This window comes from Sipha flava, unplaced genomic scaffold (genome assembly GCF_003268045.1).
Source record: "Sipha flava isolate LNK unplaced genomic scaffold, YSA_version1 45_pilon_pilon, whole genome shotgun sequence".
Taxonomy (NCBI): domain Eukaryota; kingdom Metazoa; phylum Arthropoda; class Insecta; order Hemiptera; family Aphididae; genus Sipha; species Sipha flava.
The window spans coordinates 1,470,056-1,495,277 of NW_020273227.1; the positions used below are offsets into that span (position 1 = coordinate 1,470,056).

The 25,222-nt window shown below is 35.6% G+C and overlaps 3 protein-coding genes across 5 annotated transcripts; 2 read left to right on the top strand and 1 right to left on the bottom strand.

Moving 5' to 3' along the window:
• The first annotated feature begins 2,410 nt into the window (after positions 1-2,410).
• On the top strand, positions 2,411-15,446 carry LOC112689598 (protein obstructor-E). Of its 2 annotated transcripts, none has more exons than XM_025563381.1 (5): positions 2,411-2,665; positions 7,122-7,334; positions 7,426-7,614; positions 8,106-8,319; positions 15,263-15,446. In XM_025563381.1, the coding sequence occupies exons 1-5, from the start codon at positions 2,617-2,619 to the stop codon at positions 15,321-15,323; spliced, it is 726 nt and encodes a 241-aa protein (XP_025419166.1). In that variant the 5' UTR covers positions 2,411-2,616; the 3' UTR covers positions 15,324-15,446. The 2 variants fall into 2 exon arrangements, with proteins under 2 accessions (XP_025419166.1, XP_025419165.1); XM_025563380.1 differs by lacking the exon at positions 15,263-15,446 and adding an exon at positions 10,958-11,503.
• Positions 15,447-15,536: 90 nt separating this feature from the next.
• Positions 15,537-25,048, bottom strand: LOC112689630 (dual specificity mitogen-activated protein kinase kinase 7-like). Of its 2 annotated transcripts, XM_025563426.1 has the most exons (11): positions 24,938-25,048; positions 18,882-19,101; positions 18,609-18,760; positions 18,437-18,550; positions 18,142-18,369; positions 17,901-18,080; positions 17,621-17,835; positions 17,413-17,547; positions 17,249-17,350; positions 17,011-17,184; positions 15,537-16,890 (listed from the first exon to the last, which is right to left on the bottom strand). In XM_025563426.1, the coding sequence occupies exons 2-11, from the start codon at positions 19,009-19,011 to the stop codon at positions 16,446-16,448; spliced, it is 1,875 nt and encodes a 624-aa protein (XP_025419211.1). In that variant the 5' UTR covers positions 19,012-19,101; positions 24,938-25,048; the 3' UTR covers positions 15,537-16,445. The 2 variants fall into 2 exon arrangements, with proteins under 2 accessions (XP_025419211.1, XP_025419210.1); XM_025563425.1 differs by lacking the exon at positions 24,938-25,048 and having other exon boundaries at positions 18,882-19,217.
• LOC112689631 (ADP-ribosylation factor 2) lies at positions 19,368-20,304 on the top strand. The gene is made up of 2 exons (XM_025563428.1): positions 19,368-19,502; positions 19,638-20,304. Exon 2 carries the CDS (start codon positions 19,665-19,667, stop codon positions 20,202-20,204), a length of 540 nt encoding a protein of 179 aa, XP_025419213.1. The 5' UTR covers positions 19,368-19,502; positions 19,638-19,664; the 3' UTR covers positions 20,205-20,304.
• Positions 25,049-25,222: the final 174 nt, after the last annotated feature.

Sequence of the window (25,222 nt, forward strand, 5' to 3'; positions counted from 1 at the left end):
CCGGTGACATGTCGCCACGCGTTATTCGGTCGGATGCGACTGCGGTTCGCAGCAGAACTGGCTACGGAGGAGTGTACGGTCGAACGCATTTGACGCGAGCGCAAACGAATACTATAACGCCGACGAACGCCCACGGCAAACATAATAATATTACGCCGCATAGCGCTGCTGTGGGTGCGTGCCTATAACGTATCGGTACAGGTATACGTGTTATGATCCAAAAAATTCAAATGCGCGCAAAAATTATGGTCCACATGCGCTCGAAATCGATCACTTTCACTGGTCCTGCTTTCACCCGCGGTCGTACCTAGACGTCCGCGTGCCGGTGCTGTGCGTACACACACACACACACACAAACACAACGACAACAGCAACAACTCTGCGGGCGACAAAAATACTGCAAAAGTATACGCATTCGCGAATACGTCAATGTATAATAATTAGGGAACGGAAGTTTATGTGCACGTATATTATATTCTCGTGTCCCGAGAAACATAACACCTGCGTAGTTCATGCGTTAAGATAGTATAAGTGTTGTGTTCAATTGCTTTGGTAACATTATACGTTATTTTATAGTATAATAAAATACGTTTTTGTGTTATAAATCGGCATTGACTTCCCGTCCATTAAAGGTTATTAACATTATTATAACGATTATTGGATAAGCATTTTTCAAATAAACAGAACGCTTTTCGTCTCCTTTGACGCTTTAATTAATTCCGTAGGTTCATCAGTGCAATTGGTTTTATTGCATTTACGATAATATCGACAACAGTTGATGTTTTTGATAAAAAAAAATCGGAGTTACCGTGGAAGTTACCCCATGGGTAGGAATAGGATTTTGATAAATTTGAAATAAAAGAAATTGCAAAATCTAAATGAAAAATAATATTAACCGAACACCGTAGTGTCTCGATGTATTGGCGCGGACGTATATTTTTACTCGAACAAACGAAAATAATTGAAGTATACAAAAATACGCATGATAGATATCATGTTACACATAGATACATGGTGTGAAATCAATTTTCGTCTTGCGTCCCCGCGTTAACAATTTGGGCTTTGAGGGAAAACTTACAAAAAAACTTACACCGACACATTACGGTTACAATACATCCCCACTTTCTAGCGTAACAACACTTGCACGACGACGACTACGTTTCCTCGGATCGCGACACAAATCGTGTTTTTTTTATACGCTATCGGAGATGTTATAATTCGAGCCCGAGCTAGTAAATATATAGAACACAAAAACGGTAATAAGCGGTAACAATACCGGCCGGCACGTGGTGAATTTACACCTGTAAAACGCTCGTATAGAGACGTGATGAAAGTACGACGTTTCGAGGAAAGGGCGAGGAGAAGGAGGAGGTGGTTAAAAATCGAGATCTACAAATTATTTTGTGTAATGACGTCATACTGATAATCGCACGCACGGCGCAAAACAAAAATACGAGAATCGTTGCGTACAGGAATCCTTCAGAAGACGCGAATATAATGGGAATACGATTTTTTACATCGTACGTACGCATAATATGGGCCACGCTTTCTTAAACCGTTTTTTCGGACACAAATCGTACGCACGTAAACTCGTCGTCTTCGCGTGGGAAATTCAAGGACCCTCCTGCCGCCACCACGACGGATATTCTCTGCCACGTTGTATACAATACGAATGCGACAGTACAATAGCAATGTTCAGCGGCAAACAGCAGACGATTACGAAGGATTTGTGCAACATATCCATACGCATACGATCGTTTTCTACGGTACATAAAAAAACGTTTCCAGGTCAATCGCGTATTGTGAATTTTTAAATCTTAGGACCCGAGGACGGCAACGAATCCGACAGAAATTTAAAACGCAGAAAAAATAAATAACAGAACCCAACGAGGCTCGTCGCACGGTCGCGTAGCGCGCTCGTATCGTTGCCCAAGGACGAATACGTTAACGCCCCGGCTGCAGCGGTTCGTGGCGCGACCACCCCATATACGACGACGACGACTGCAGCATTATACGTATTACGGTGCACTTTAGTATATTTGTTTCCGTTTTTTTTCCATCCTTTTTTTTCCCTCCCCCTCCCCACCCGGTCATATGATTCGTACACGAGCGAACGGGTATTACAATGCATAAAGGCGTGTAGCGCGCACAATGCGCACAAAGCTCGGCTCGGCGACGGCGGTCCTGCTGGGCGTAGTCCAGATTTAGAAAAAATCACGTATAACAATACGCGAGTCTCGACTATTGGTGCTCGTGTATGCGCGTGCCCGTGTGTGTTGCGTGTACACACGTGTGCGTGCGTGCGTTTTTTTCTTTTTCTTTTCGGATATCGAATCTCACACGACTGGAATACTTAAGTGGGGCTGAGGTCGCGGCGCTGGGTAGGACGTGTGCATATAAAACAAGAGGCGAGCACCGGCCTCTCACCAGTACCGATCTTCATGTTATCGCCCGCGAAAGTGAACTCGATTTCATAACATAACACACATACACACACAATAAAAATAAAAAATAGTTGATATATTTTTACATTTTTTTTTTTTTTACCTCTCCAGTGATTCTCGCCCATTATTTCCAAAACATTTTCACGGTTCACCATCAAACGAAGCTCACAAGATGATGGTTTATCTACTCGCGTCCGTCCTGCTCCTCGCTGTATACCAAGGTAACAACAACAACTGCAGCACATTGCGTTTGCATCGCGTTTTGTCTATGCATTTGCGCGATAATATTTATTTACATACCTAAGGTGTAATATGCATACGAATGCTTTCGGAGGACCGTAGATACTTTTCGAGAAAATAAAACGAAAATTAAAACATCGATAATCCCTATAGATTATACGCGTGTGTTATGCAGTCACGATTTACGTCATATTTGTCCGTATAAATTGTCATAATAACATTATTCGCAGTTTATCCATAAAAAAAAAAAAAAAAAAAAAAAAAAAAAATCGCGCGCAATTCCGTTATAATATTATATACATACATACATGTATGATTATCGTACATCGATAAGTACAATGTAAAAAATATTTATGTACAATATATTATGCATAAAATCTGCGAGACGATATGAATACGCTTTGTTCGATATTAGTGGTTTAGCGTTACGATTTCGTCAACTTATGTAACTGGTCAAAAGTATTTCTAAAAATTCGTCAGTGCAACGACATAAACACAAAAATTATACTGTTTACGTTTTATTACATCATCACAATATATCATTATGTATCGGAACACGCGGGTCTGTGTGTGGAGCAATATTACATGCGTTGTCGTCTATACCTCGTATCTATATTCGTACAGTGCACGCGTGCGTATGTCTGTGTGTGTGTTGGTATATTACTCACGGGGATAGCAATTGTATACATACGTATAGTAAATAATGATAATAATAATAAGATTTAGACTATACACATAATAGTATATGCAGCGAACAAGTGAAAGAAAGAGAAAAAATTGCAGTCCGACACCATTGTGGCTGGTTGACGACGACTGCGCAGCGACAGTGTGGGAAAAGTGAAATTTTGATACGTTTCCTACTTGCTAGTGGATAGGAAATTCCCTGACCCGGGAAACGCGTTTCCACATTTATACACAAATACACACGTAATGCAAAAGCGTACGATGAGTCAAGGACGTCCGGAATGGGAGGCGATAACACACAATTTTTTTCTTGTGTGGAGTAAAATAGTTGTAATTATTTCATTTTACGTTTCTGTGAGAATATTATAATTACTATACTATAAGGCTCATTGTCATAATGGTGCATAGCACACCCTTCTATTTCACCTACCGACGATCCTAATCCTTCCGCGTGGTCGTCCACGAATTAATATCGTTCTAATTCATGAGTTTCTGGCGGAGGAAGCGAAGCCGGCGGCAATACTGATGCAGTTTAACGCACGGCCTTCCGATATTCGTAGGACCGACCACGATGAGTCGCAAACGGGTCTGCTCCAGTTGCCGACCGCCACCGCGGTCCAGACTCGTTATTACTTCCTATACGTAATATTACATATACATGAATGGAACAACAAACACGTTATTAAATAGATAATTTAAAAAAAAAATAGGGTGCGGTCGAGAACGAGAGTGAATACAATTTATAACACATATTATATATGTACAGGTAAAACGTAATAACAGCGATACCATTATTAAGTTCCCACATAACACGAGGTGTTGTACATATTATGCGTGTGTGTGAGTCTGAAGTAACCTTCGAATGAGAGTGACGGAGTGATGGAGAGAATGTGTGTGTGTGTGTGTGTGTGAAAGAGAGAGAAAGAAAGAAGGAGAGATTTAAATGTAATAAATGCGATTGAACTCGATTTTATTAACCGGAAGACGTGTGTGTGTGTGTGTTACGCAACCGCATCGCAGACGTTTTCGACGGTTAAGACGGAGGATACGTAACGCCACCAAACCCTTTTTTTCTTCTTCGTTATTTCTTCGTCATTTCTTCCTATTCTTCTTCTTTTATAACTGCACTGTGGGCAGTGACGGCCACTCACCTCTAAACCACTCCGAAATGTGACGGCGCTTAATGAATAATGGATAGTCGATAATAACGAGTCAAAGCACGATCGGTGAGCTCACGGAAAACGCTTTTAATAATAATAATAATGTATGCGATTACGCAACGCGCACAGGCCACCGTGTTTATACACGTTAAGGAACACGGTTCTATAGATATCTACATTTGGAATATATACATACGGTGTATGCCTAGAGTAAACGCGCACGGCTGAAGACTTCTGTCGACTTTTGAGCACGTCCAACAACACCGATAACCTACATATGCGTATAAAATAATAATAAATGTAGACGAACGCATAGCACACAAATCAGGCGCATAACACGCGTAGAGAGGTCTCGATAGTGATATAATAATTCCGTTTTCTCTGCCGAAGAATGTCGTGTGACCAGATTACGCGCGCTCGTGTGTTCGGTATATTTCGCACCCATGGTCCGTAGGGCCGTAAAAACGAGTTCGCTTTCTACTGCTACCGTATCCGGCGCGTTCGGGCTTGGTCCGCGGACCGCAGTCCGGTTTTTGTTTTCCGTCGCGTGAACTCCGGTCGAATGGCCGTCGTATACGATGAGCGTATTACAAAACGGTGACATACCCCCGGTGCACAGCCGATCGTATATAAATACCAGTAAATCTGATCAATGGACCATGTAACTGGTATTTATGGCGTGTAAATACTCTTACACCCGTGAGCAACAGGAAAGGGCATAGATCAACGCGTACAGGTCACCCGGTATTGTGTAATGTGACGATTACAGTTGCGTCCTGTACACACACACACATGAAGTAGTGTTGCAACACCCGCGCATCAGAAAGGATAAAACAACAATATTCCACGCGCACACGTAAACATTTTCAGACATCTTTTTCGTCATCAGTTTGCTGTTTTAACGAAACCCCTGTGCAGAGATATGTGATGTTTGAGACATGGTATAGAATATATAAAGGGCAAGTGATATCAGGATCAGCGGAGGACATCGTTATCGAAGAACAATGAGATAACAATAATGAGATGAAAACAACATGCTGAAAAATGATATGACATGGAATTAGACTCAGAAGATTTGCGTCAAATAATAATGAAATGCGTGTTTGAGGGAAATATACCTAGAACCGTAATCGAACAGTTATCCTTAAACTTTTATGAATCAGAAAAGGTGATGTAATTAAAATTTCGAAAAAAAAATTACGAGGAATCAATAAGAATTAAGGAATGAGCTTTAAGTTTTTAAATCAAGGGTAGACCTAACCTTTATATAGGGGATACGGGAACCGTAGTTCGGTATTGCCTATTTGGAATATTACAAAATGCATTCTTCCTCAAGTCACATTAATTTTACGTTTATACTGTACTCGGGAACATCGGATGTGTGTTAAATAATGATGGATGAAAGACGTTTCGTAATATTTAACAGCCCACACCGCATTAATGAAATGCTCAATAGATGTTGGTTTATGCGTTATTTTTTATTTATTTATTTTATTATTTTTTCGGTCAAGACGTAATACGAATATGACGATAACAGGTAGACTCGTAATACTCGTAGTGTAGGGGGAAGTAAGTAGTAGTAATAATCAACCGAATTCGTCGATTTACTCGTACACGCACGCGCGGCGGTAGAGAGAAAACCGGCTCGTAACTTCGCTTACGCGATCCGACGTCGCCGAGGGGGCGTCGTGTGTGACCCGTTCGAACGACCGCCGGTGTCGTAGCCGCCAATAAAGTCAAAACCGGATACGCATACGTATTGCCTATTACAAGCGACGTATGTCATAATTATTGTTATTGCTATTATTATTATTTCTGACCCAGAAACCCAGGGCGAGTTCCATTCCCGGCGTCCGCCGCGTACGCAGACGAATGGGTTATGACTTTTGCGTAATCGCCGGTGATTATTATCGTCTACGTGACGCGCGCGTTACACATAAACGGGCTCGTGGGCAAGGTAGGGTGACAATTGGTTTCGTGCGCCGATTGCGTACGGCGGACAATGATATAATAACGGCGGCGGCGAGGGGGAGAGAAAGAAAATTCCGCCGCTCGGGTTTTGAGCGCGTAAAGGTCATATTGGAACGATCGGATCCCACGTCTCCGGGCCGAACGCCAACCGACTATATGATGTACGACGGACCGCGCTGCCCCGACTACTCCGCAGGCGCTATTCGTACGGTCAAGTCTGGTCCCGATTAATATACATCCTGAATACAATCATACGTGCATTCCGATAACGCGTGCCTGCGCATAACATACGAGCAGCGTGTTTGTGTACCACACGAAAATTAATAATAATTATTATTATTATTATTATTATGTAATAACGTCGTCGTCATCGTCGGCTACCACGTTTTGAATACTACCGCCTAAACCGTTGCCGGCTACTACGTTTTGAATGCGTTCGTCGTTACACAACGAGTATACCGTGGACACAATGGGCGCAGCCCCAAGGTCCTGGGAAACAACGAATAATAACATACGCGCGCTCTTGCCCGGTGGTTATATTAAATACGCATGTCGTCAGTACACGTGCGTGTGTACACAACAATGTGTTTAATTTTTTTTTCTCTTCTTCTTTTCTACGCAGTTCACGGCCAGAGGGAAGAGTTCAAGTGTCCGGACGACTACGGTTTTTACCCGCACAGCGTGTCGTGCGACAAATACTGGAAATGCGACAACAACGTAGCCGAGCTGAAGACTTGCGGTAACGGGCTGGCGTTCGACGACACCGACCCCAAGTATTTGAAGGAGAACTGCGACTATCTGCACAACGTAGACTGCGGCTCCAGGACACAATTGGGTAAAATCAAAAATCCTTTCCCGCGATCCGTACATGATTATTATAATAATATTACGTCAAATGTACAACGTTCGTCTCATTTTCCGTATAGAACCGGCCATCGGATCGTTGCACTGTCCTAGATTGTACGGAATCTTTCCGGACGACGTCAAGTGCGACACCTTCTGGAACTGTTGGGGAGGAGAGGCTAGCAGATACCAATGTTCACCCGGTCTAGCTTACGACCGGGAGTCAAGAGTGTGTATGTGGGCTGACCAAGTACCGGAGTGCAAGATCGAAGGTTAGTAGAGCATATATATTATCACAATGATGTTCCCATCGATTTCGTCCAGAGTATACTACGCTGTCGAGTGTCTGAATTTGGACATTTTTTTTATCTAGTTAGTGGTCATGATGGGAAAGGGTTGAAAATACTAATGAAAAATTGAAATGCTTACATTTTTATTTTTTACACCAAATTAAATTAAAATTATTTAAATAAATTCATACCATCGTAAACGCACAGCCAATAATTAATTATAGTGTAATGCTTCGAAATAATTATTGGTCGTCTGAGGAAAAACTGAAAACGTCTATTACAAAATAAAACTTGTAAAATTAATTACCTTTAATGCTTCTCCGTGAAGTGCTCGCGGCTTGAGAGTATACGTGGTTTTCAAAATAATGTTGAGAGTATACTAAGTAGTATAGCCAATGGGAACACCACTGATTATACAAATATGGTCTTGCGTTTGATAATAACGAGATCTCATGCCCTATCCTGTTGCGCAGAAGTAGCGAACGGATTCAGCTGCCCGGCCGCCGGCGAACTTTTGGCTTCCATAGGATCTTTCAGCAGACACGCTCACCCGGAAGACTGCAGGAAATACTACATCTGCATGGAAGGTACCGCCAGGGAATACGGTTGCCCGATCGGCACCGTTTTCAAGATCGGTGACACCGACGGTACCGGAAACTGCGAGAACCCCGAGGACGTTCCCGGATGGTAAGCAAACGCAACATTAAAACATGTTACATAACAGCGGTTATTACGTATTTTTTTTCTACGCAACTTCAAATTCAAACTCTCTAACATATTATACCGATCCTGAACACAATCCCGTGCAGAGATTTACATTTTACGATTCACAGTTTTGAAAAATAATGAATTTTACTTTTTTATTATTTATTTTCTTCGATACTCTCCGTTTCACACGCACATAAAAACGATAATTATCGTCAGTTAACATGCTGCCTGTTTTCTGATCAAACCACACAGTCCTCTCTCTGGCACCACAACTCTTCGAGAGTTTTCGCCGAAATCTCTTTCCACTCTTCTCGATTCTGTACTTTTTCGTCCCAATTTGGTATCACTAATTTCTCCAACCGCCCACACGAATACTATTATTTCACATATCATATAACATAATGTATTATTTTTAAACATTTTACACTGCGTCCAAACCAGAAAGCAAATAAAACAAACAATATTGTCTCCGCGTATCGATGAAAATCTTACTCCACCCTACCCTCTCGTCGTACGAACTGCGATGGTGAATGTTCAGGTGCTCGTAGAAAAATAAGTAATAACTCGTTGATAATAATTGCTATACAATTATTAACACATCGGCGTGCATGTGGCTGCATGCGGTCACCGTAAGGGTGAAAAGTACAAACGCGCGAGTGCTGCATGCGCACGTGTTACATCACGATATAGACGGACATAATCTAGCACTCGTATTATGATTAAGTTTCTCGGATATTTTTATGAGCGTCGATAGCGTTTTCAAATATTTTTTTATAAATCTCCGCATCTTTAAAAACGAAACGATAATAAAACTGTATGCAAGGTAAACATGTCTAGAAGCTAATAAGTGTATCGATATTTAAAAACCGGCGACTCGGAACACGAAGAAAGTGTTAGTGGTTTATTTCGCTACGAAAGTTATCCAAAACAATCTCATTATTACGACAATACGGTACGATTGTAATTACAAACATATACGTATATATTATTATTATTATTATTATTATTATTATTATTATCGCGATCGTCTAGTGTGAAAACGCGTAGTTATACCTACACCAGCTAAATACGTTATACTCGGTGAACGCGCGCGCTTAGTTTTTCACGGGCCGATTGGTTTCCAAATGCGGTGAGAACGAAAAATCGGTACAATCTCGAAATACACGTACACGTCGTTCGCGACTTTATACCGTAATCGTGTACACTTGGCATAACTAATGACCACGTGCATATCGTACATCTGCGTAAACCGTACGCCCAGTGGTGTACACCACGTGGCACGTACACGCGTATGTTTGCATAAACAATTATCACCCGAAAACAAATTAATACGAATCGTTTGGACCGCAAAAGTGAAAGTGATACGGGGTACACGAATATTTAACATCACACAGTTACCCGCGGCGGCGGTCGAGGAAAAAGTTCCCCGTCGTATGTACAATAACATAATGGTATCGCAATCGATCCGCTCGCGCGCGTACCTACGTGAACAGAACAGTCGACAGCAATGACGAGTGTTGTCGTTTTTTCGTAAGACCCCGCGACTTCCTACAGACATTCGAAAATCAAAATATTTTAACGAACTCTACGGGTGTTGGTACCGTTTCGGAGCGGACAGAACGTAACCGCCTCGGCCGTTGCGCCATTAAAAACCCGTAACGTTTCGTCAAATATCTTTTTACGGTCATCGATTTGAAATCGGTTCGGAGTATGTACTTGCGCAGACACTGTGCGAAACAGACCTTTCGGCGCGCGCTCGCGGTGACCGATCGGGCGATGCGCAGCCGTCGCGAAATGTGCGTTTCCGTGAACGTGTTGTTCAAAGTACGCGTTGCGACCGCTTGTTACGGCGCGGTTGACAATCGACGCGCGTTAACACGACAACAGTGCGCGTTCGGCAACAGCCCGCGCGCGGTAACATCGTTAACGTTTTGTCCTCGACGGCCGATGCGACGCTGAAACGTCTAAAAAAAAAAAAACAATCGTCGCGATTAGCATTCCGACGGTTTGCCTCCGATCGTTTGCGATGCGCTTGTGTTGCACGTACGACGTGTAGTTGGCCGAAGACGGTTCGACGTGGTTTCGAAACGCGCGCGCACGACTACGGTCGGCTTAAACCGTCGCCGCCGTCGCTACCTTGGGCTCGAAATGCAACGCGTTCGACGACTACGAATCAGGTAGACGCGACCGGGTACGTGTAATGGTTTTGTTTTTTTTTTTTTTCAACATTCCTCGCGTATACGGTTTTTTTTCACCCGTCTCCTCTGACGGCATCAGGTTTTCGTTACGCTTCCCTACTGCACCGCGCATCAACATACGAATATATAAACGAACGAACGCGACAAAGCTGTTTGTCCGCGTTACGGGTAAACATGATGATGATACGTACAAGTGTACGCCTATTTCACGCGCAAAACGGCGCGAATTCGCAATAATAATAATAATAATAATAACGATGATATTGTACGTACTCGTTCGCGTACATTGTGCGCGCATAACTGTCGGTCATAGTCCTATAGTTTAAGTGAACAGTAGAAATGATAACGCGGCAACGGCCGTGATCGGGGCGAGAGAAAAACGAAATGAAAAAAAAAACCCTACCTATGTGTGTGCGCAGTGAGGACTACTACGGCGACCTGGACCTGAAGGCGATCAGGAAGAGCGAACTGTTGTCCGGTCTGGAAAACAAGTCCAAGCAGTCGTCGTCGACGGAATCCAAGGCGGCCCCGGCGGCGCCCAAACAACAACCCCAGAGGCAACAGCAGCAGTCCAGCAGGCCGCAGTCGCAACAGCAACAGAGGCCGCAACCTCAACCGCTTCCGGTCTCCTCGCAACCGTCCAAAGACTACGAAGACGCTTAAATGGTGACCCACACACACACACTCATACACACACCACACACACACACACACACACAATCGTGCGCAAAAACAATACGAGGACTTTTCGAAAGTTTTTATAACTTTTTTTTTTTACTCCGAAATTTACGGTTTTTTGAATCGTGTGAGCACCGAATCTTCTGAAGCCCTACTCCCCCCCCCCCCCGCCTTAATACAATCCATCCGGCGTCTAATCTCATCGTCGCTAATTTCAACACGTATTGTACAGTGTTATTAAAGACGATTGCGTATACGTGTATGCATTTGGGGGTGTTCACACAATTTAATACGTTTTTTTATTATTATTATTTTGTTTTATTTTTTTTTACGAATTTTCTTTTAAGACCGACGTCATTCACCGATGTACTTGAGTTCGATCGGTTTTTCCATCATATCCCCTGTGTACTGACCCCTATGTAATTGATATATTATAACTGATATTGATACAATATTGCGAAATGCGCACAGTAATGTAGCAGCGTATACTCGTTGCATAGGGCCTTATACACAATTTTTTTTTTTTTTTATTATTATTAATACACTTAATTATTTTCGTATTTAAGCGCAAAAATCAAAACTCAAAACTGACCGAATATATTATATTGTAACGCGATCAATGTACGCATGCGTTTGTACAACGAATGCACATGCGTATTATTTAGACACCTACTATTCATATGTACCAAACTGTTAAATTTATATATATAAATCACTGTCTTGACTATAATATATATTGATTTTTTTTAGTATAAATATAAAAAACAATAAAATCGATTTATACTATTATTATACATATATAATATATAAATATTGTGTACAAATTACGCTCTTTAAATTTAGGACGTGTACTTATAACCTTTATAATAATTACATTTTTTTTTTTCTATTTTAAGATAATAAAAATATATTTTATTGACTAGAATTAAAAACATAGTTATTATATACGCATTTTGTATTATTGTTCGTCGTCCTCGTCATATACTATACTCTACGATTGTCAGACGCGTACACAAGTGAAGGTTTTAGGGGTTCAAACCTCTCCCGAAATTCAGGAAAATTATTAAATATGTTTTGTTTAGTAAAAGTGGTATATAGATTATATTATTATGAAATTTTACAACCTAAAACCATTCGCAAAATATTTTTTTGTGTACGCGCCTGACAGTTGTTATTCACCCTATTTTCAGTCCTATATTTCTATTGCGACATGAATACACGTTTATTTTAGTTATTTTAATATTTCATTCGACATGAATCTAAATTGCCTAATACTACACATACAACAACTATTATTATGAAACTGGTCACAACAAAGGTATTATCGAAACCCGTTTACCAGTTGTAGCGTTTAGCACAAATAACATAATATTATCGTTAACAATTGATGCGAAGGCAATCACAGATAAATGTACCTATACTGCAATAGGGTGTACGTTCATTAAGTACCTCACATAACTTTGCATGTTGTTTAACAGTACAAAATAACAAAAGTTAATGTTTGCAGGTAGCGACCGATCAAGTAATATTTAATATTGACCACATTATAGCCACTAAGGTCTATAGAAGTACATATTATAGAATTTCGTTAAAACCTTGGTTACCACACGACATGCCATTTGTATAATTGGGTAAACGAATAGTAACAGTCAGGCCCTACAAATTGAACTCGGGGCTCGCGAAAAATCTATTTCTATTATTGGTAATATAATACATAAAATATTTTGGAATATTTATTTATTTATTTTTTTTGGCAAGTAAAAATTCTAGAACTCGGTAAGGCAGTAGTGATGAACTAGACATCTGTATGATAATGGAATAATATGATATCAAATATGTAAAAAAAATGTATTTCACCGTAATTGCATCCGGTTAAATCTCTATATCGCACTATTACGGATACACACACGATTCAATTTAATATTGTGTTGTATACATTATTAAGTCCTATTTTAGCCCATGTCGCATGTTAGTCTTTTACAGGAAATATACCAAAAGAAGATAAATGCAATTTATTCAATTATTATTTTTACTCATTAGTTGTGACCGCTGATCTGCAAAAGTAAACTTTCACCCATGTCCCTCAAATATAATTCAGAATATTGCGTTCTAATGGAACTGCTAATCAATTCAGATTTACGACTCGTAATGTTTTCACTTTGATTATTTTTCTAATTTACAAACAATTTGACAGACCCTGTATGAATAACCATTCATTCATTACACAAATCCGTAAAATACGATAACACGAAGAAAATATTGAGTAAAAATAATATAATACCCAATCTGATATACATCTATAAGATTTTCCTTGATACTTGGACATTTTATCAAATAGTATTTAAATACATATGAATTATTTCCGAATATTTGGACAGATGACTTTAAGCAATTATTCCTATTTCGTTCTTGATTCAGTTACAGACTTGTTATTTCAGAGAACCACATAAATTTTAATACTTTCATTATTTCACTTCTTCTCTCTTCAATGAAGAGAACATTAAAAAAAAAAAAAAAAAAAATGTTAATTTACTTATTTTAAATATAATTTCGATCTTTAAAATAAATAAAAATGTTGATGAAGGAAAACATTTTTTTATCTATTTGGATAATTGGATAGCTATTGTCTAATAATGATAATGGTGAAGTATTTGTCTTTAATACTAAATTAATTTGTTCAGTACTAGTTTTTTTTTTTGTCTCGTTCGAAATAATAGTTATTAAAAATTTGGCTGTTTATGATAAAAAACGAGATACTGCGCATTTCTATAATGTTCCTACTTAAACTTATACCATTATATTCACAAACACTACAACACAAATTTCACAATGTCAAACCAGAATACGTAGGTACTTGATATAATTACTGTTGGAAGTTTCCAATGTCTGTGCTTAATATTTCACATGTAACTTTCATTTTTCATCATTTTTATCAATCTTCACTGAAATTATATGAAATTCCCGATCTTTATGTACAAGAAACGAGAAAAACACTTACCTATTAATTAGAGTTTTTAGATCAATGAAAACTATTGTCTAATTCAGTAATTCTTTATTTTTATTAGTCAGAAATTAAGGTTCGATCTACATTTTTTAAAAAAGTGGTATACAAACATTAGCCACATAAATCATAAAATTTATGTTTTAACTAACAAACATTATCAAATTCGAATTTCGCGATCATAAAGATTTTATCTTTCAAGCAGCATAATGTTAAAAACAAAAACTCATTCGACTCATGGACGTTTTTAAAAAAATGAGCATAACACCAATGAATATTAACATATGGCTTCGTCCATATATTAAATTACTTGAAACCAGTAATAAAATCAAAGATATTTTAATTTTGTAAGCAAACTCATAAGAAATTTAATTTAAAATATATTAAGAATAATTTTTTTTTCACTCAACTCCTACTTTATATACTATAATTATATTCTTAAAATATTTCAAAAAGTGAAATTAAGATTTCTAAGGATTGGATAGTTTAAAAAAAATAATAATTTTACATTATAATATATTATATATGTATAATGTACAATAAACTTACATTTTGATGACTAAAAACTTAAAATATAGATAAATTTTACTTAGTTTGTTTCAACTTTCAAGTCATAGAAAAAGAACTTGCCTATTTTTTAATTAGTTGATAACATATTATTATGGTCAATATGATGTTTTATTTAATAGACATAAAGGTATAAGAAATCACTGATTATGCTGCCATCTCCTACTCAAATATATCAAAAATAACTCATTATTTTCATAAAGAATACGAGTTAGATATATTTATCATAGCATGTACTAACCACTTGATGTAATTATTGTGCAACTATATTTTGCAATTGGAATCTTAGATCATACACATATCAGTAACAATAGTTACTACGCATCAGTAACAGCCTAATAATAGAATAAATACTAACAAGCGTAAACAAATATTAACACTACAATTTTATACAGCAATATGAAAGTTTTTAACATTATTTTAGATCAATAATTAAATACATATAGTGAATATTAAAATATTTATTTTACATTTATAGTGAAGACTACTATGGAGATGTTGACCTAAAAGCATTACGGAAAATTGGATACAGACGTTGATCGACAACACAATTTCTCAACATGAACCAAAGATATTTTGTACAATGCATTTTGTTTTTGATGACAGCATATTTATACATAATACAAACTTGCCAAAAAAATAAATGCTTTTTTAATATAATATATTTGTTATATTGTTTTGATCAAATAACGTAATTTCTTAATTTTATACAAAATATCATTCTAAAACAACAATATTTATATATCATGACTAGAATGCAGTATATAAATATAAATATTTATATACACTTTATAAAATTATATATTACTTATAATATATTGTGTATAAGTTTACATCGATAGGTATTGTATGTAAGCTTATTTAACTATAAAACTTGGTATGTAATAAAGCAAATGAAAATGTTCAAAAAATCACAGTAAGATACATGACATATGGGTAAAATAATAACCCGAGACATTTCGGTTGTGACACCGTGACTAGTCACAAAAAAAAAAAAAATAAATTGAGCAAACAATTTAAAACAGAACACAAAAATAATTAATACACAAATGTAAGCAGCGAAAAAATAATAATAAAAATAATAATAAATAAATAAAAGGCAGTCAACATTTTGATTTTTTAACTAAAGGTTTGCTCGAATCAAAGTGTTGTACAATATTTTTTTTTATTATATTGTATATAAAATGTATATATAAATATTTCAACTCACATTCTTAATAATAAGATTCAGTGAGTAAATTCACCAGTTAATAGACAAATAAGGAACTGGTTACCAGTTAAGTTTCATGTTCATGTTAGATAAACACTGACATAAAATATTATAATTGAATCTCAACATTGTTAGATACAATCTTACAACTTTTCAAAATATAAAACAATAATGTACTGTGTATTAGATAAAAAAAAAATAACAGAAAAAAATTTAAAATAACTTTTAGCGGCATAAATAGTAACTAGATCTAACAAACAGTTATTTATGTATATGTTTAACATTGCTTTTCATAAATTAATATTATTATTTTATAAATAAATTGTCTTTTTTAATTGCTAAATTAAATCCAAAATTACTTAATAATGTTAAAATGCTCTAATTGAAGCTATGTAATTTACTCACTGTTTTTAAGAACAGATTCTTTACGTCTCTGTCCACACAGTAGTTGTCATATATCATTAAATTGGCAAACAACACGTCTACGTGGTTGAGGTGTATACCTTCGATCTTTTTCTTCCAATTTTGGTTGACCAAATAATCGTTGTTGGTAAAATGTATGTAGAGGCGATGATCCACTCTCTGACAAACGTCGTGGAGGAGGAGTTGGTGGAACTGGTGATACATATCGTCTAGATAAAGCTGGAGAACCGTCAAAATTTTTGCGGGCAGGAGATGGAGAGGGAGGGCACACTTCACGCCTTGTAACTAAAGGGGATGCAATTATAGGTGTATTTTGATTTCGTGGTGGAGGACTAGGAGGAGTTTTGCTCCATGGAGCAAACTTGAGGTAGGCAGATATCAGACTTTTCCTTGGACTAGGTTTTGGTGAATCTGGGGTATTGAATTCTCTAGGTATATTACGTTCAAACCGACTAGGAGACACTGAAGATGACCTAAAAATAAATAAATTGCAATTTAAAATAATTAAAAAAAATAATAATAATAAAAACCATTATTAAATAAAATAGAGTATTAAGTTAGCCTCAACAGATTATTAAAACTAAGATTCAGACCTTGAATGATGTTGATTTTGTTGATGATAGAATCGCTGTAATACTAATGGACTAGTATTAGCAGATACATTTCCACCATTTGTCAATTGTTTATATGGTGATAACAACACTGAAGGAGGCATTTCAGTACTTGGAAAACGCTTAACAGGTTTTGGTGAATCAAGAACTGAATTTCTAAAATCATTAACAAATAAATATATAAGTGTTATTTAAATATTAAATAAATATTAAAACTAACCCATTCATTTTATTTTTATCATTTATACTCAACGATGGAAATTCATGATCTGACATCTTACGGACACTAATAGGAACGTTTTCTACAACTGGTTTCACTGATCTGTAAAATAACATTTTAAAAATCATAAAATATAAAATTAGCCGAAAAATCAAGAAAATTACTTGAATAAATTATTTTGACTTATGGCTTCAGCATACCAATCAGCAACATTAACAGTTTTCAACATATACCTATGTAAAAAAGGATGTTCCAATAATTGTTTGTATTTTGGTCGTACTTTGTAATCTTTAATCAAGCTAAAAAAATGTATGAACATAAAATAAGTTTAAAACGTAATTTTATGATTAATTAACTCTTAATATAACATACCAGCTAGATACAAAATTTCTAAATTCTAAACTGAATTCTTGATCATGAGGAAGTGAAGGTGGGTCATCATTTAAAACCCGACTCAACACTTCAAAATCACATTTACAGTCACGATATGGAAATACACCGGTAGCCAATTCAACTAATGTAATACCCAAACTCCAAATATCAGATCGTATATCATAGTCAAGTTGCCTAGGCTCAATTCTTTCAGGCTGAAATTTTAACATCTTAGTAGTAATATACAATAATTTTTACTTTATTATAAATATATACATACAGCCATGTAAGCAGCACATCCAGCATTTTTAGTGCGAGCTTTAGAATCTACCAATCTACCTGATATACCAAAATCACATAATTTTACATTTCCTCTTTCATCTAACAAAATATTTGATGGTTTAACATCTCTATGTATAACATCATGAGATTCTTTTAAATAACTCAAAGCTTGTACAGTCTAAAACAAAATATAACAATGAGTTAAGTCATTCAATTTTATTTTAGTTTTTCATACTAACATTTAAAGCAACTTTGCCCAGTACATCTTCTGGGATAGGTGTCTTAAGTCTTCTTAGAAGACGATCAAAACATGTAGCCATCAATTCCATGCATATGCATACATCTGATTCAGTAATAAATGCACCCAAACATTTAACAATGTAAGGACAGTCATGAGACTTAAGCACCACCTCAAGATCAGTAGTGATACGTTTATTTTCTTCACTGTTTCCAGACCTTCTCATTTGCTAATATAAGAAAGAAATACATTAATCACAAAGGTAATTTTAATAAAGTAATACAAATTCAGCTCACTTTAACTGCTATTTCAGTATTACTGGGCTTGTGCAACATTCTTACAACATGACCACAAGTACCACTTCCTAATTCTCCGAGATGTTCTAAATCCTTCAATTCAGTTTTGTATTTCTGAAGAAAATAAATAAATTAAGCAATTACAATACATCATCTAAAATACTATACTCACAATCCCATTAATAGTCAACAGACCACTCATTCTCATGATTTGTTTCATCTTTACTTCAACTTCAGAAGTGTCTTCAACCCGTGGCTGCATCAATACACTAACTGGTAAATCGATATGCTTACGAGTCCTGGTTGGTGTTCCCATATCACCAACTAAAACAAGTGCAAAAATAAAATATAATTCAAGTGACCAAGGTCATCTGATCAATAATCAACAATTTGATTTGTTGCACTACTATGGACAAAAATATCAAACAGGGCGTCATTTACTTACGTTGTTTAGGTCGTCTTCCCGATCCCTGTCTGGGACTGGAAAGTGATGGCATATCTTCTGTAGCATCATTATCTGCCTTCAGTTTAGCTTGTAGATTCAAAATTTTGTTCTCTAAAAGTGAAGTGGTCATTTTTGGCGGATTTGGCAAAACGCGTTGTCGTAACAAATATTCTCAAATCACCGTCGACATACAACACACAATAGAGCTCATGGTAGGCAACTACAAACAGTAAAAATTTGAAACACTTATTAATACACACCGTTTTGGGGAAAATTTATCAATTATTATTAAATTTTATATTATTTTCATTGGCAGCGAAATCATCCATCAATGGTATTCTTATCATGGACCCTTGACAAGTCTACACAGTAGAACCAATGTTTGACGAACAAAAAAATCGATACCATCGATCAATGGTGCCAACCTGGCCTTGAACGTCTTATCACCTACACACCGATGATAATACACGTACACGAATGATAACGGAAGATGAAAAAACAAAGACAATTATACATAAATGTGGCTATTGACTGTTTAAGAAGTTATTCATCTACTTCCGTTGAACACCATTTTCTGATCAGCATTGTTAAAGATAACCACTGAAGTTTCACATTAAATGGGTAAGGGCAATTATTTATTTACATTTAGGTTTATTTTAATATCAATTTTGCTAGTTGTCCTGTCTTTGAATTTACGCCTTTTATTATCAAACCCAACATAATTCAAACTAATATTTATATTTATTCGTTATTCAGGTATATAGTTTCTAAAACTCATTTAAAATGGGCTTAACATTATCTACTGTTTTCACCCGTTTGTTTGGTAAGAAGCAAATGCGTATACTGATGGTAGGCTTGGATGCTGCTGGCAAAACTACCATACTCTACAAGCTTAAGCTAGGCGAAATTATTACTACTATACCAACAATTGGCTTTAATGTCGAGACCGTAGAGTACAAAAACATTGCGTTCACAGTTTGGGATGTGGGCGGCCAAGACAAAATCCGGCCCTTGTGGCGGCACTACTTCCAGAACACTCAAGGATTAATATTTGTGGTAGATTCCAATGATCGAGAAAGAATAGCTGAAGCAGAACGAGAATTACACAACATGTTACAAGAGGACGATCTCCGAGATGCTGTACTATTAGTATTTGCCAATAAACAAGACCTTCCCAATGCAATGAATGTATCAGATCTTACCAACAAACTTGGACTGAATCAGTTGCACCAGCGAAAGTGGTACATTCAATCTACTTGTGCTACACAAGGAAATGGATTATATGAAGGATTAGATTGGCTATCCAATGAACTAGCCAAATAAAATTGCACTTTTGTGCCAACTGTCACATCCATAAATCACTGTACAAGATTAATTATTTTCTAAGTTTAATCTTAAGAAATTAAATATTTATTATCATTTATTTATTTCTTTGTTTATAAAAAAAATATTTTAATATTGGGTTAATTTATAAGAAATCATTTTGTTTGATGGCATTTATTTATAAGTATAAGTCATCTTAAAATGATTTAAAATGTTGGATTATAAAATTATTTCTTTTGATTAAAATAAAAATACAAAAGAAATCATAATATTAATGTTATTTGTTACATAATGTTTATTAAATATATTTAATTTTTAAATTTAATATTCAATTTTCCTCTGATTAACCATAATATGTCAATAATAACTTATAATTTATCGGGTCTACCCTTAGAATAATTTGTTCAGTTCAACTAATTAAGTTGTGATTTTAGACATTGAAAAATCGATTATATTTCATAACTTGTTTATTAAATTATAAATAATAAAATCCCAACATTTGTACAAAACAAAACATTTTATTATTTATACCTAATTTGGTTGGCATATTTTGCCTGTTTATGAATAATAAATTATCTTTATAATTAAAGTAAATACATTTATTTTGAAACATATTTTATACGTTTCACAAAGCAAAGTAATATAATATATAATGTTACATTTTTGTCGTCATTTTCATCTCTTAACAATATTTTGTTCTTTTCAATTCAGACATTCAATTCATGCAGACAAGTTCTGCATTTTAACAATATTGAGAAGAAATATGAATTGATTGTAGTTACTATTATTATGATAAATTAAGGAGCATAGTACAATCGTAAATTTCATTTAATTGCGTCGCAAACATCCCCCAACCTATTTATATGCAAGTGCTGTTATCAGTGGCGACTCTTGCTATGATGCACAGTTGAGATGGGCAAAATACATCGATGTTTTTATTGCGATGTAATGAAAAAAAATCAAATTTTTCCTTACCGAAGTCCGATGTTTAAATAACGTAGTTATTTAAACATTTTACAATTTATACATAACATCAGGGGCAGATTTAGGGAGGGTTCAGGAGGTCAGCTGACATACAGTTAATATTTGTAGACAAAATTTCTCTTTTTTAGACCTTGATTTGGACTCTTGGACAGTTGGCCCATTGGAATTACTTGAAAAATGAATGCCATGTATATTCAAAATTTAAAATTTTTCAATTCATAATTTATATTTTAAATTATATCGTTTTAGTAGAAAATTAAGAAAATCATATTTTATTCCGTACGTTTGTTGCACTGATAAAATTAGATTATATTTATTAATCGTAAATAAGTCATTATCGGTCGTATCACTAATTCTAAAATGTAATATAAATATACTTATACATTTTTATGAGCATATTGTGTTTTTTTTTTTTTACAAGGTATTCATTTCTAATTCAGTTTCATCCCTAATAAATGGCCTCTTGAAATGGCTGGACCCACAGTTCCCCGACTCTGGATCCGCCCCTGCATAATATACATACATGTAACATAGATACAAATTTTCTTAAAACTTATTAAGGTAAACATAGATTTTTTTATCGAATATATCGGTCACCAACATCGATGTTTCAAATGTAGATATATCGATACATCGGAACATCGATGTTTCAAACTTTTTGCTCATCTCTTATGCACAGGACCACGTGAACCAAACCAAAAAAATTATATAAAAAATTATTAGATTATAGTATATTATAATAGATTGTTATGTCCATAGTCTGTAATTAACAAAATATTTGTTAAAAAAAATTTTTACCAGCTTTTCGTGTTAAAAAGTGTGTATATTAGTGATTAAATAATTAACGAAGTACTCTTTCGTTGTGCTCCGGGTGACAGAAGTTAACTACATGTATAGACACGTCGGTTAATAATACACGGTCGTTTGGAACACAATCGAGTGTGCACCGGACAGTTTTTATCGTTTGCGTATCATGTCGATCGTGGAAACAAGATTTTTTGTTTATGTCTGATACATAATAAGTTATTTTTTTCCAATTTATTTTTATCTTACCGCGAGGAAAAGCTTAGGGATCTTGAGAAAATTATATGTTGATAATTACGTTATATGAACCCATATCTATTATAAAACTAATATTTTTTTACCCATTAATATAGGTATCTTACAAATTTTTTGTGAATCACCTTATGTGAACCTCACCAGCCGCCGCTGGCTGTTATCGGTAACGCTACAAGAATTAATATTCGCGTCACGCGCGTATACGAGAATGGCCACGAATCCAAAGCGTGTTACGTATTATTCACGAGGAGGGGGCAAACAAAAACTTATCTAATAGTATATTTAATATATTTATTGTGCAATAAATCCCCTGTTCTTAACCAATTTTTTCATATCGGCTAGGATAAATAACTTAAATGAATTTAAAAAAATATTTTAATTTAAAATTCTTAATTTTATCCAAGTACGTTTATTCCTCATTAAATAATTATTTTAGTTCTCGGTATCAAAACAAACGGTTAACATACTTGTCCTGAGTGGGTTGCACTATCTATGTCACATTAATATCATTGAACTCTAGATTATTTAAAAAATATTTTTAACTGTGTTGAAACGACGGGTGTACCGAAATCAAAATTACCGTTTCAACAAAATGTCTGATGGCATACATAATAATTTATTACGTCATCGATACATCAAGTACGATCGAAGGAAAATCAATTATGGTCATGTCTCCTCGTTAAATTATATTGAGTGATTTGTCGCGTCAAACAGATCTTACGTCAATCGGACTAAGAACTCGGTACCTATACGTGCCAATGACCGACCACAATTTCTGGTCGCGTAACCGGAAATTCCATAGAGCGAGGCACTGACTTCAGACTGCCTCCAATATAATTAATTCTTTGTGATCTACAATAACCTTTTACTGATTTATTCGAGGTCATTCATATGGGTCCAAGATATTTTTCAAAGAAAAACCACAAAGTAGAGATAAAATGTTTAATTAAATCTATTTACATTAAGATATAACAACATTTGACAATCTGCACAGTTTGTAGTACCGGCATGCATGTTGGCTACGATCTATCATAATATAATAAGTATAACAATAAATTATCAGTCATTTAAAAAAAAAATCAAACTAATTCTATACAAAACATAATTCATCAATGTTATAGAAAATTAAAAATCATACACCATATTCCTCATTTTTAATTTTAATTTAAATAAAAAATGACCGGAATCAATAAATGGCAAACCGTCGACACTGTAGAATAGTGGTTCGTATACATCAAGGGTGGTAAATTATTTGAACGCTGCGTGCCAAATATTACCTTTTAAGGGAAGAACACTATCTGTGCGATGACATAGCTTTTGTGAGACATTTTAATTTTTGAGCGATGTATGAGCTTTTTTTTTAAATTATAATATACATAACCATAACTCACTTGAAAACTATAATATCGTACAAAACCTATGTCATTGCAAAAATAATGTTTTTCCATTTAAGATACAAACCGTATCCAAGGATTCCAAGGTGCGACCTATTTCGTATAGAGTGATTTCCAAGACGCGAAATGTCGCAGCGGCACAAATGTTTTTCAATCAAAATTCATACTTAACATACGGTTTTCGTTTATTTTCGAACTTGTCACAGTACTAATGTTTTTTTAATTAAATTCTACGATGAATAGTTATATTTATAATAATAATAATATTCTTCTAACACTTTTATTATTAGAAGAAAACGAAGACCAAATTATAGGTCCTACTTCATTAACAAAAAATAGAAAACCTATACAAGAAATATTTAAACATCGGAAAAATGTAGGATTTTATGCAATGATTTTTATTCAATTTCAATTTTATTCAATGCAAAGAATCGAATTCTTTCGTACCTCTCATAAAAAATTTAAATTTCGTCTTCGGATGCAAAAAAAAACCAAAATGGAAGCCATTATGTTGAAAATTTACAACGATCGCTGTGAAATGTCCCGCGGTACTGCTCCCGAAGCAGTAATATCGTCGATCGCTGCGACCCAAAGTTCGGTCATTGTGGTTTGTCGCGCGTTGCAAACCAATCCATATGATTTTCCTACAAGCAGTTACCAACGGACATGTCGCCGCGACAAATCGCGCCTTGGAAACCGTACCTTTAAGTTTGGTAGTAGGTAAGTTAAAAGTCGGTCCCATACGAATCGTGTAATCGGTGAATAATCGTCAAGTATGGCGATTATTTTTACTCGTCGAGTCACTCGTGGATTCCCATCGGTTGTCGGTAAATGTGACACTAGTCAAAGAAATTATTATACTCCGTGCCACAAGAGAAGTAATCCATGTCCCGACCGAAATAATCGCGTTTATTGATCGGAAAGTGTAGTACGGGTAGTGTAGGACCGGCTTAATATTAAAGTTAACATCACTGTATTTGAACTACTGAATGCAAATTTGCCATGTTGTATCTGGTTAGGCGGAGACTGCTAGTGTAAATATACATTATTAAATTTGTTATAAATTATTGTTGAAACATTGGCATTTTACTTTTATTAACCATAATATATAAGTATAAACATCCATGGCTAAGGAAAAAAATTATTACCTAATAAGAGAATATCGATTAGACAAAAAATATAATTGATATACTAAACAGTCACAGAGAAATCGACTTCAACGTGTGAGTTTTTGTTATTATTATAAAAGTTATTTTTTTTTCTAATCAAATGAAAAAAGGATAAAAATAAATTTACCTTATTAATTTTTCCTCTGGCACTTCCTGAATGCTCTGCGTTCACATCGATCTGTTTTCGTCCGCTGCAGTCACTACTTGCAGTACGCCGTCACACGACCAGATTGCTAGACATTAAATACTACACTTTAAAATTATGCTGAAAACGAGTTGTGTCCCATGTAATGTTATTTTAACCTCGTCAGTTGCGTTTCATTGTCGTTTGGTATTTATACCTGATAATGACTTCACTTGCGTTTATTCGCCACTTTCGATGTCAATTCGTTTGTGTAGCAAAATGGAATTA

What these genes read in the sequence shown, in the direction of transcription:
- LOC112689598 (XM_025563380.1), top strand. Translation starts at nt 2,617, where the DNA reads ATGATGGTTTATCTACTCGCGTCCGTCCTGCTCCTCGCTGTATACCAA. An exon ending in CGGCTCCAGGACACAATTGG is followed by an intron (nt 7,335 to 7,425) that starts GTAAAATCAAAA and finishes TTTTCCGTATAG; the next exon opens with AACCGGCCATCGGATCGTTG. An exon ending in ACCGGAGTGCAAGATCGAAG is followed by an intron (nt 7,615 to 8,105) that starts GTTAGTAGAGCA and finishes CCTGTTGCGCAG; the next exon opens with AAGTAGCGAACGGATTCAGC.
- LOC112689630 (XM_025563426.1), bottom strand. Translation starts at nt 19,011, where the DNA reads ATGACCACTTCACTTTTAGAGAACAAAATTTTGAATCTACAAGCTAAA. An exon ending in TGTTGACTATTAATGGGATT is followed by an intron (nt 18,551 to 18,608) that starts GTGAGTATAGTA and finishes TATTTTCTTCAG; the next exon opens with AAATACAAAACTGAATTGAA. An exon ending in AGAAATTTTGTATCTAGCTG is followed by an intron (nt 17,548 to 17,620) that starts GTATGTTATATT and finishes ACATTTTTTTAG; the next exon opens with CTTGATTAAAGATTACAAAG.
- LOC112689631 (XM_025563428.1), top strand. Translation starts at nt 19,665, where the DNA reads ATGGGCTTAACATTATCTACTGTTTTCACCCGTTTGTTTGGTAAGAAG.